Source organism: Monomorium pharaonis, unplaced genomic scaffold (assembly GCF_013373865.1).
Source record: "Monomorium pharaonis isolate MP-MQ-018 unplaced genomic scaffold, ASM1337386v2 scaffold_272, whole genome shotgun sequence".
NCBI classification, from domain to species: domain Eukaryota; kingdom Metazoa; phylum Arthropoda; class Insecta; order Hymenoptera; family Formicidae; genus Monomorium; species Monomorium pharaonis.
In genome coordinates, this window is record NW_023415552.1 from 794 (window position 1) to 13,540 (window position 12,747).

A 12,747-nucleotide genomic window follows, 5' to 3' on the forward strand; every position below is an offset into this window, starting at 1 on the left:
TAAAAACATTGCGGTTTTAAATGTTGAAATTTTTTTAATTCTGAAAATTGAAAAGAATAATTTCAAACTTTAGAAGATCATAAATTTATATACTTCAGTATTATCAGAAATCTCCGTCTTGAGAAGGTTAAAAAACTTGTGAAAAATTAAGATATATGTCCTTCAGCATATCATAATATAAACTTACTATCACATATTTTTGTTAACATTTATTTAGAATACTTTGAATTAGCGAATAGGATTTACCCAACTTTCATTAGAAATCGATTAGTTCTACTTTCAGTCCTGCTTCTTGGATTACGAAGTATATTTGTTCATCATTGCCTCAACTTTAAGTTGACCTAATCTGATCTGTGAGACGCGACAATAATAGTATTAAGAGAGTACTTTTTATTCGAAAGGTCAAAAAAGTCCATTTTTAATTTTAACATTCTTCATGTTTGAAGTGTTTAAAATACATTCCCTGAGCATTTTGTCAATATTTAACGATTTGATGAACTTATAGGCAAAAAAGCAAGCCGCGAATATTATCGGATGTTTTTTGAATAAGAGGAAAGTTCATAAATACATAAGTCATTATGCTTTGCAAAGTATTATTAAAGTAGTAGTAGAAAAGTATGCAAAAATTAATATTAACTGGTTTTTATGTCTAAAAAAATTCTTCGAAAGTCTCTTTTCTTTACCTTTCACAAGAGATTATCCCTTAACGCTCCACAGTGTTACGCTTATTTAGATTACTTTTCAAGAGACTTATTGGTAACGTCGACGGACGAGCGACAAAGTGTTAGGTAACGCTTGTGCCGCGCCATGACAGATGCTTTGTAAATGCCCATTGTCTTTTGTCGATTGAGAAACCTGTCGCGTGTTGCGCCTGCCGCCGTTGTTATTCTAAATTCTGAGACTGATCGAGATTTCGTCCACGTGAAAACACCGCGCGGAATTTCTTCGCTTCTTTTCTATTTTTTATTAACGGAAAATAAAGAACGGCGTACGTATAGTTTTGTCGAATAGGAGAACCCCGAGAACGACGACCGTTCGTTCGCGAAGAAATCGTGAGCAAGAATTCACGTAAATAAAACGGTTCGGCGAACCCTGGAGATCACATAGAAATAATAAAATAGAACACGTTTAGTAAGATAAATTATATTTCTCAAGCGTCTGTCAATTTGTTCTAACATTTAACGAGTAATCGAGAACGTCAGAGGCAAGAAGATACGCCTGAGGAGGTCCTTCGCGCAAAAAAGTGAGACGAACATACCGAGATGAGCCGAGACAGAAAGCAATATAATCCTCCGCGCGATGTTCGGTGAAACTTTCCACGACGTTGAATATCCTTTTGCCTCCGACATCTTTTTTCCCCATTGAAATTATTCCTACATTCAGATATCATTTTATCGTTTGCAAGAGAAAAGCAGACCTTTCGCTCACGATCTGATCGTAAACACAAATTTCCGGGAACGGAGTAACGCCAATTCCTCCTTTCGTTCACCTTTTCGATACAAATGTCGCAATCGAATTGTATTGGCGAGAATATGAAATCAATGGAAATATATTTTACAAATGTATGCGCGCGCGTGAGAAGATAGAACGGTTGGCTCAACGACGGTTTTCTCCTCTCCTCCTACGGCAGTTTCTCTCCAGCTCGACGCACCACGGGACCGAATCTTTGGCATTCGACCGATTGACGTTACAGCCGGCGGTCGTCCTTGTCGGATATCCGAGGGGATGAATGCGACACATTGACTTAAAAATTCTATTAAATACATACGGATCGTAGTTATCATCGTTATCGTCCGGGTCCTGTCTCTTCGTTTACATTATCAGCTATAACCGCAAGTTAATCGTATATTATTGGCAATAATGTTAATCAATAATATTATTCCACTTAGCATTAACGCGTGTCAGAGTGTGGGTATGTGTATGTGTACGCCAGTACGTACGTATCTATACTATACGCGCACGCGCGTGTGATCGTCCCATTATAATAATAATAACATTACAACGTGTTAATGATTCTATGAACTTACAATCGTATCAATAATAATGGTATGATATCCTCTTTTCGTCGCATTTGCGCCCATATTATCTCTTTCTCTCTTTTTACTCACACGCTTTCGTTCTCGTCTTATCATACACACACACACACACGCGCGCAGTCGAGTACACTCAAATATATACTCTGCATTTAATTGTTTATTGTTATTATTATTCTATTTCTCATTTTATCTCTACAAACGCGGGGGTGCGTTTCTCGATTACAAAAGGAGAGGATGCTGGAAAGATTTGAATTGTAAAAGCGACGCGGTCTCGCCAATCGACGAAATGCACTTCACGTAACAGCGATAAAAGAATCTTACGATAGGACCGCTTACGATAGGAAAGTGTTCGAAACACTGTCGTCGTCGAGAATGTTCATTGAGAGACAAGTATTTTGTATTTGCGAGTATAACATAGATATTACAAAAAAAGAAAACAAATATGTTGTTGGGGCTGTTATCAAAAGGATTCTTTGCGTTTTACAAAATACCTTTCTCTTAGCGTTCTAATGGATACGCCACGGTAAATGTTAGTGTGTTTATTAAAAACTTTCAACTTTTCTTAGAAATTAATTACGTAATTGTTGTAAAAGGCAATTTAGTAGGATAAATTCGTCAATTGGCGAAAAAAGCCCGTCGGCATGTTCGTACGCCGTAAACGTTCGTACGGAATTCGCGAATCTCTTTAGGCGCGCGAAAATACGTGGCGAGGGAACCCGGTGCAGACGGCGTGACGAAGACAGCGTGAAAAAGCGTTTCGATACGAGACGACTCTCGTTCCAGCTACGGACCGTGACACATTCTCCCGCGAAAGTAATCGGGATTCCCCGGCGCCGCGCAAATTCTCCGAGCTGATTAATGACAACAAGTAGGACAAGGTGTTGTCCATTATTTTGCGCGGGAGCTCCGAAATTTTCGCGTGGAAAACCACCGGGAAATCCTCTCCTTTGGAAGTCGGTTAATGGTCAAGTTGATAAATTTATCGACCGAATCGAGTGAGTTTTATCATTATACAAAATATTCGATGCTTTTTGGGAGGAAGGTGTGTCAAATTGTAAGTGGAAACCGAGTAACACGCAAAGACTCACCCTGTTGCGGCGGACCTGAAAAATCATCCCGGCTGACCTTGTTCTGAAAGGAGCAAAAGGGGCAGATTTTGCTTTAATACCATTAAAGGTGAATACAAAAAAAAAAGAGGATTAATTACATCGTTATAATCTATGTACATACAACAAATCTGGAGTTCGTTTTTTTTCTCTTTTTTCAATGATACAAGACATGTAAAGAATAATCTTTCGCAAGTTTATGCTTGCGTGTATTTATGAGTTTATATGTGTATATAGGCTCCCAATGATTATCAAATCATACATAGAATGTTATTCAAGTTTTAAATGTTATTTCACAAATGATGCAAGATTTAAGCTAACGTAAAACGTACTCGGTCAAATCAGGGGGAGAAAGGGATGAGGGTGAAACGCGCGCGAATTCCGTATGCGAGAGGAACGCGAAAGTGCACCGTCGCGAGTGCAAAGGGACGTCTCGTGCAGCGCAGAATGTAATGTAACATTTCAACAATATATTGCGGAAACGTTGCTGCAACATTGCTGGAACGTGTTCTGCGCTATGCGTCGGATCGGTTCGAGGAGATGAGAGGATGTGGTCGCGGTCGATGTAAAATCGGGGTTACTGGACGATACAGCAGCAGGGGTTGCTCGCGAGGGTCGTGGTGGCCGCGATGCCCCGTTGCTGCCGTTGCTGCTGCTGCCGCGTCTGCCTGTACCGCTGATGATGGTGGCTCGTCACCCTCGCGCACCTGGGCTATTGGTTCTCCAGCGAATAGTGGCGCGATCGCTTCCAAAAGCCCTTGAAGAAGCCTTTCTTCTTGGGCGCGTCGCCACCGTCCGCGCATCCTGCAACAGAAAACCGACCCGTCCAGGATGTCAAGATTTACAGCCAACTTCTCGCCAACGGCGACGTTACTCGAGAAGCCGAGTGTGTCGCAGGTGTCATCATACTCGTGATTTATGAAAGCCGCAGCTGCCACACACGTCACACTTTTCCTTCTTTTAAGTGATATAGATTTACGTATTTATAGAGGCACTCAGTGTTTGAATTATCTAAGGTCATTCATTATAAAAGAAGTCTTCAAATATAATCGAAAATATAGAGCAATCCTACACCTGAATAGTTCAAGGGTATAAAATTTATCTTACAAAAAAAAAAAAAAAACGAATTTGTTGATTGAGGAAGGAAGCGTATCGACTTTACAAGGAAATTGTTTTACTCGATAGAGTACCTGTAAGAGTAGAAGATAAGAAGTTCAATTTATCTTTCTCAATTGACGCATGTACATAGTACATGTTTTATCTGTCGTTTTAACTTCCTTATTTGATTTCAGATATGTTTCATGAACTCGAAGACAATATTTACTTTACAGAGAGCACGCTAACAGGAAATGGTACTTGATTCAAATAAATAGTTATTTGAAAAGTACTGATAACATATTTCATTAAAAAATTAATAATATTAATTTTAAACAAATAACTAAATTATAGAAAATGTTTGAAATAAATATTTAAAAAATCAAAATTTGTTATTAGTATATTCAATTAACTATTTATTTAAATCAAGTATCCTTTTCTGTCATTCTTATATTTGTTGCAATTGACCGATCTAAAAAAATGCTTAGGATTCAATTGTAGCGTCAAGTGGATTGCACTCTAGGAATTTGAAAAAAAAAGAACATTAATCTTGATGGATAAGTATATTGAAATAATCAAAATCAGAGGCGGCGAGCAAGTGTGAATTTACCACTCAATAGTTTCCGAACGATCGCGTCCGCGCAAGCCGCAGATCACACAGTCGATGTTCACTTGAAAGTGCATTGCCGCGCTGCATTGCGGTTTCCGTTACCGTTGCCGGATCCGTTGGAAACACGATTTTACACGGCTGACAATCAATTTGCCAACATGTTAACCATCAGACGAAAGCCGTAAACGGTGTTACGTGGTCTTCAGACATTGCGACGATATCGTATTGACTTTGAGTATTATCTCAAACCAAGATTGGCTAAGATAAAAAAATTTTTAATTAAATTAAAGCTAATGGCTTATAAAATGAATTCAGTTACGTTAAAAATTGCAGAATAAAAAATTAATTTCAGTTAAAAGTTACATTAAAATTAAATAAGTTAGATTAAATTTAAAAAAATAAGTTAAATTAATATAATGACATAAATGGAATATATTTATCAAATACAAAACGTTTTAGCTTTATAGGTATACTAGTTATGCCCTGCCACGCGTTGCTCCGGTCTCTCCCCGTCTCTCCCGGTCTCTCCCGATCTCTCCCGGTCTCTCCCCGTCTCTACTCGTCTCTCCCGGTCTCTCCCGGTCTCTCCCGATCTCTCCCCGTCTCTCCCGGTCTCTCCCCATCTCTCCCGGTCTCTCCCCGTCTCTCCCGGTCTCTCCCCGTCTCTCCCGGTCTCTCCCCGTCTCTCCCGGTCTCTCCCCGTCTCAATGTGTCAAAATTTCAGTAATATTAATGAAAAACTATTTTTTACACTTAAATTATGGCATTCATTTTTTAAACACCGGTATATCCAAAATCAAACCCCATAAGAACACTCCCGTTTTCGAATGCAACATTGTGTTCAAAATTTCAAAGCAATCGGTGAAAAACTTACGAAGATCTTAGATGACAAACAAACATTTATATTTTTATTTATATAGATATAATTTCATAATTATGCCAGAGGAAGAACAGAGACGTTTCTTATTTTTTGTGCAATAGATCTACTATCAGTTTGAGAGGTATTATAATGACTAATGTTTATAATATAGAATAAATAAAGAAGAAATTTTTTTTTCGTTAGCTTAATATTAATTTGCAATTTCTAAATCTCCTTTCTTCTTTCCATCTTTTTCGATACCCCCATCAAAATAATAATAACTCGCGAATCGACATGCAACGATACAAATCAAACGAGAGGCAGTAATGACACTGCGAATCAAATCGTATCAGCTCGTTTGCTAAATGGAAAGCATTTAAAGAAATGCGACTCGTCGACAAGTTCCGATGTAAATCGCTCAGAACACTCATGCGCTGATTACAGTTACGTACATACTCCTCATGTCGACAGTATGGTCGAGATTGTGCATACAACTCGTTTAGAGTCTCTCGAGGACGTCACAAACGTCTTCGATTCACCATGACTTTGAGCGACGCGATAGCGTGTCAAGGTAACATCTGTGCTTAGATCTAGATGAGAGGGAGTTCCTGGAATTTTTGGTGAATGATAAAAATTTTCTTAATTCTTTTATGGAGTTGGGAAAATTAATTCTTTTGAAAAACTAAATTAAAGTTAATAGCTTACAAAGTTAATTTAATTACATTAAAAGTTGAAGTTTATGTTATATTTTTAAAATAACTAGTTAGATATTTAAAGTTAAGCTAGAAGTTAACTTTTCAACTTTAGTTTTTATTTTTTAACTAGTTACTACCCAACTCTAATATTTTAATTTCAAAGGTTGAAAATTGCGGCAAAAAGTTTAAATCAAAAGTGGCTTCGCGGTTATTTGTTCCCGAGTTATCGGCGAAAAGTAGAACGATGTAGTAAGATGTCTATAAAATAAAAATTAATTTAATATAACATTATTAATTCTATGGTTTAAATAAAATTTAATTTTAATTTATAACTTTATTAAATCCATTCGTATGTAAGCAAAATTTATTTCTGTATAAGAATTTTATTTTTCATGTATAATATTTAATAGTACTTGTAATTGGAAAATGAAAAGCCATCATTTTGAATCTTTATACATTATTTCCTCATGCTAATATATTATTAAATTGTGACGTGAAAATTGTTAGAAATATGCAATTTTAATGTTGGTGTTGTTTTTGGCAAAATGTTACTCACACAACGTGTGACAACGAATCAATACTTTCCCAGCTGTAGCAGCGATTAGTAGACACCATGTTATGGGGGTCGCTTTCTACGTGCACTCATGCGCGCGTTTTGCATTTCGTGCACGCATCCACCGCATAATTGACGGAGCACGTTGATTTTTCAACGTGCTCACATGCGAACGACGTTTAATTTTGTGAACGCGATGGAATCTCTACGATACCCGCATGTAGACGGTAAACTGCAGCAAAACAGTACAATTGTATCGCTTACTTAAACCTCGATAAAAAATTTCCCGAGAATTGTCTAACTTTCTATCGGGCAAAATTAAAACAATGCAAAGTAAAAATAAATTTAATTATCTGATTTCTATTTTTTTTACAAGAAGATAATTATAAGAAAAGAATTAAGTTTTTATATAGCTTTGAAATTTGAAAAATAATATTTACAAATATTTTATTTTGCGCAAGATTGTTATTCTTATATTTCTCTAAGAAAGAAAGAAATATAATAAGAAAATATATCATAAATATAAAAAATTACGAAAGAGTAAAAATTAAATCTTCAAAAAGGAACAATTTTACAGAGAGTTTCATAAGTTTCATGAGAGTTCTTTAATTTTTCTTGGTAGACTAAATTCTCTAATTATAAATTTTGCAGACTTTTTAATATAATTGGTTTGATTGTACTTATAATCTGTTCAATACGACATGCACAATTCATGCGATCTTCAACTTTATCTTGTATGAAAGTTTTATATCTCGAACTGATAATCACACATGCACAGGTAGATGTGTTTAATGCTCAATTGGAGTAATCAAAACGTTTCTATGATCTAACGATAAACTGCTTCAGTATTTCGAAAGTTCAGATAGAACGTCGCCATACTATCCGTGATAGATCAGATAATCGTTATTGTGATCCAACTTAGTGCAAACTTTTTCTGTTTTTTTTTCCCAAGTATTCTGGAAGCTGAGATAGGGATTGACCCGCGATCGAGGTCGCGAAGGGTCATGTCGAGAAACAGAGAGACGGAGAGGAGAGAGTAATAGAGAGTGACGTGTCGGAGCGGTGCGGCAGGCCAATGAACGGTCGAGGGATGGAAGGAAGGAAGGAAGGAAGGAAGATGGTGCCCTGGAGGGCCGCGGAGGAGAGCCGGTGCGTGCGGATCAATACCGATAGCGTGTACCTATAGGGCGCGGAGACGCAAACTCTTGGGTGTGTCCGATCTTTCGCGCGCAGTACCCTAGAGCGTTTGTCGTGCGTGCGTAATTCCCTATGCTTGCTCGGCTTTTCTGGGCTTTTCTCCCGTTTACCCTGCTCGTGGTCGATTCCTTCGAAGGGACATCGAACTCTAGCGTACGTTAAACCCCGTAGTGAAACTCCTGACGAAGCCGCCACCGCCGCCGCTTCACCCACTCACCAAGTCATTCTCATGTAGCTATCAGCTGATTGAGAAGTGGATGCCTCGAGTTTTCAAACGTTGGGGGAGACGGTCTCCAAGGGAGACTCTTGTTTCAGAAAATTGCGGGACTCGTGTTATACCACACACAACGCTTGAGAAGAAAAAATACAAGCTCTTGATTCATCTCGATTCAGTCGGTGAAAAAGTAATTTTGGAAATGTCGAATTAAATCATCGTCGTAATTAAACCGTCGTTAATGAATTTCTAAACAGCGCTGTGGAACTCACATGGAAACAATTTTTCGTTATATTTTATCAAAAGATACACTATGGATTTTACCATGTGTGATAATAAGCTTAGGACAACTTATTAAACATTATAAGCGACAGGAATTTTTGAAATATATGCACACAAAAGACATTTTATAATAAAAAAATTGCCATACAACATTGTAAAATGTCCTGAAATTTTTCCAGCGTGAGACAAAATTTTATTATATAATAATATATAATTATATATAAAATTTGTTTTTATATAACTACGTATTTAATGTTATATCAAATGTTTTTTGCAAAGGATGATTATTCTAATAGAATTTGATTTTGGTATTATTGGTCTCCGTAAGATAAAAATAAGAAATAAAAGTTCCTAAAATTCAAACTCAATTTTTAATTTCAAGTTTTTCTATTAATTTTTGATGATTAATTATTTTTTTCAATGTCCAAAATCTTAATAATACAATTTTTACGATACGAGGGTCCAGTCCTTGTATGTAGACCTAAACGCAGTTATATAGAATGACTTGCTATTATTGGACGCGATCCAAGCCGGTCAAGCTATTAATATTTTCTTACTTGAAAATCCTCGCGTTCATGCACCGTTCAAGAGTAATGGGCAGAAAAATTTGGGAAACTCTTTGAATTTTCAAAAGGTGTCGAATTTCAAAACAATTTGATATTAATTTGGTATATTACTTAATTCGAGCGAAATATGAGATTTCTTAAATACAGAAATAGAGTTCTGTCACTCAAAATTTCATTATAATTTCAAAATTTAAATATTACACCTATTTAACTGTCCCGAATTATATGCAATATACAACAAATTAATAGTGTTAAATTAACTAAATTCATTTTAACTTGTTCCATTCCCTTACCAAAATTTAGTATTAATACTAAATTCCGTAAAGGCCATTGCACATACATTTCCTTAATCGTAGCTGTAAGAAATTGAGCAATACGATTGGTTAATTCGGTCGGTTAATTTAATTGTAAGTAAAATAATTGGTTGAAATCTTACGGTTAAGGAAATGTACGTGCAATGGTCTTAAGAGTTGCACTATATTATTTTTAATAATTCAAGCTTATATTTAATTTTCTTAGCGTCATTGATTTCAAGTGTTTGAAATATTTTTAGAGAATATTTTCCACGTCGTTAAAGTCATCGGCATCTCCTCGTAATTCAGGTCGCAACGATCGCTTGCGATACGTTGACACAGCGGGAGTGGATCACGCGTCCCCAAGAATGCCTCGATGCGCGGGGACGGTATAATGCACATTAAAAAGCAGGCCTTCCTACTCGGTAAGCACTCGTTTCCGAAAATAACCGGCGAATATTAATAGACGCGTTAGATTCACGACGGAGGAGACGGAGAAGCGAGCGCGTAGAGAGGACCGCGATATTTTGGAGCACACACCATGATCCTATAGTTATTCCACGCCGCGATGCACACTAAATTCGGTTACGAACGGAATATAAAACAAACAGACAGTACGATTATATCGACGAAATGGGAGAACTTCCACGACTTTTTTCGGGCGACTAGGAGACGACGAGACATTTTGTATTGTAGGAGATGTAATCCGCAATCGCATTTTAATGAAAAATACTAAATCTAAAATAGAGGACAATAGGTTTTTTCCGTTTTTAAATACAATTTTCCAGAATACATTATTACGTAACAGTCGAACAGTTAAAAATTGAAGAATTTAACGTAACTTTATCACCGCTACAATTACAGCACGTAAGACGTATTGCATAAATTTATTCCATTCAAAGTGAAATATGTGCTGTTGGATCCCTTTTAATCTCCTTAAAAAGAATTCGTTATGAAGATTTCTATAAAGAGTTAAACACATGACGATAATATATATATATTAAACGCGGTAATATGTGTTATGTAATTTTCGATTACCCGGCAATTCTTAAATGTTCATTGCTATTTCTTCGATTAAAATTAAAGTTACACAATATCTATAAAATACAATATCTTATTTTAGCCAAATAAAAATCAAATTTAAAATCAAAATTAACATTAAAAATCAAATTTAAACAAATCAAATTTATTCTGTAATTTTTGTTAATTGGAAAGAAAAAATATCGTTAATAATAGCGAATATAAAACGTATTTAATCTATACATCGACTTTTTATATGGATGGATAATGCTGTTAGTAGCACCAAAGTAATCGATATCATGCATGCTCTAGGAGCGTTCGTATTAAGCGTTCGTATATTAAGCCTCATTAAATTGATCGCGGTGTCAAGTTCGCAGCGTGACGGTTCGTTACATTGTTCCTCTGAGTGAACGGATTGTGTGACACCGAGGGATTTCATTTCCAGGGGACTGACACTGCTCGGCTATTTTTGAATCGGACTCCATTGCCGAAGAGATAGAGTCAGCAAATAAGAAGCAGTCGAAATATTGCCCGCGAGGATCCGCGACCAAAATAAATCGGACGGACAACTTATTTTCTCGCGCGACGCCGCATGTCGCTGCGATTCTTTAATTTCCCAACACTAAAATTAAAAATATCCGATTTCTTGTTTAAAAAAAGGACTCTAAAGAATTGCTAGATAAATTAAAAAATTCTCGTTTTTCAAAACACACTCGGAAGTATTATAATATACATATTTCAGTATAAAATGGTTCTTTATTATTTTCTACGAACAGTTTTGTTTTAAATCGTGAAAATTTCTGCATCTCTAAACGTAATATTATTCTAATATTTGATATGTTATAAGGGAAATAAATAAGCAACTTACCGGCATAAGGACCAGAGGGTGAATTATTATCCTTGCTCTTTCCATCTTTGCTACCGCTTCCTGCAACAGCAAAGAATAAATTCGAAATTACGATAAGATACAAACTTCTAAAAATAGAATGTATAAAATATACATATATATATATAGAATATTTTACCAACTTCCATTATTCAAGTATCTAGAAATCTGCATATACGGAGAGAATTTTCTTTTAAAAATTACCCTGAAAATCATGATAATTATGAAACAACGTAAACCTTGAAGAATTTTACTATACTTTTAACAAAATTTACTAAAATTTTAATAAAATTTGGCAAAATTTTGTAAATTTTACTCTACTTCTAACAAAATTTACTAAAACTTTGTCTGATTTTATTAAAATTTTAGTAAACTTTAATAAATTTTGTTAAAAGTATAGTAAAATTCCTCAAAGTTTACGTTGTCTCACAATTTTCAGGGTAATGTTTAAGAGAAAATTCTCTCCGTGTATTATAAATGTAAAGAAACCAACTAATAATAAGGTAAATACAATATAAAATATATAAGAGTTTAAGAAATATAATCGATGAGATAATATACGGTAATCGAGCAAAAGGGAAATCCATGCAAAGCCTCTCACACAAAGTGAAGGCACATTCCCTCGAAGCAGTAGTTGTAAAAAGCACAGTAATCGAAGGTAAGTGTGTAAAGAGTGTAATAGCGTAAATGTATGAGCTCCCTAACGAGCGCGGGGATCAGATGAGTCAGTTGAGAAGATAAGGAGTAATAATGCATTACGCCTATCATTCGAAATAGAACGACTACTTTGTTCGTAGCACAGGCGTTCTAGAATCCGTTTTGTGAAATGGAGATAAATATAATGAATGTAGAAAAATATATTTTAAAAAGTAAGAGATATTAAAGAATTAAAGACAAAATATACCTTCCTTGTCAATAAAAAAAATGCCATTTTCTGAATTGTGCCTGCCAGTGGATATATTGGCAGAACGTCAAGTGGCATGGAAGACCGATTATTAAGCAACCGAAGAATACGACGCAATCAGTAGACGCGGTCTTTCTATACTGGTTAATAAATCGTAGGAACCGTCGCGTAACTCGGTCAGTCGGAAATGAAATCCACGAGGCACGAAAGAACCTGACGTTTCCGGTGTCATCCGTCTTCTCTCCTTGTCTATAACGATCGATATCTGGATAGCAGATTCTGCAATCCTTTCGAGTAATCGTTTCCATTTTTAAATAATATCGTGGTTTAGATCTCACGATTAGAAAATGTACTATTAAAGAACATCTCTCCGTGAGTGTATCTATGCTAATATGACTTAATAACTAACAATTAAAAGCTATCCGTTTTCT

General features: G+C 35.9%; 1 protein-coding gene across 1 annotated transcript; it reads right to left on the reverse strand.

Moving 5' to 3' along the window:
• Positions 1-1,127: 1,127 nt before the first annotated feature.
• Positions 1,128-11,454, reverse strand: LOC105829570 (the record flags this gene model as incomplete). The annotated part of the gene is given in 2 exon segments (XM_028192855.2): positions 1,128-3,946; positions 11,395-11,454. Coding segments are annotated over 2 exon segments (152 nt in total), but the record flags the coding sequence as incomplete, so codon positions are not given.
• Positions 11,455-12,747: the final 1,293 nt, after the last annotated feature.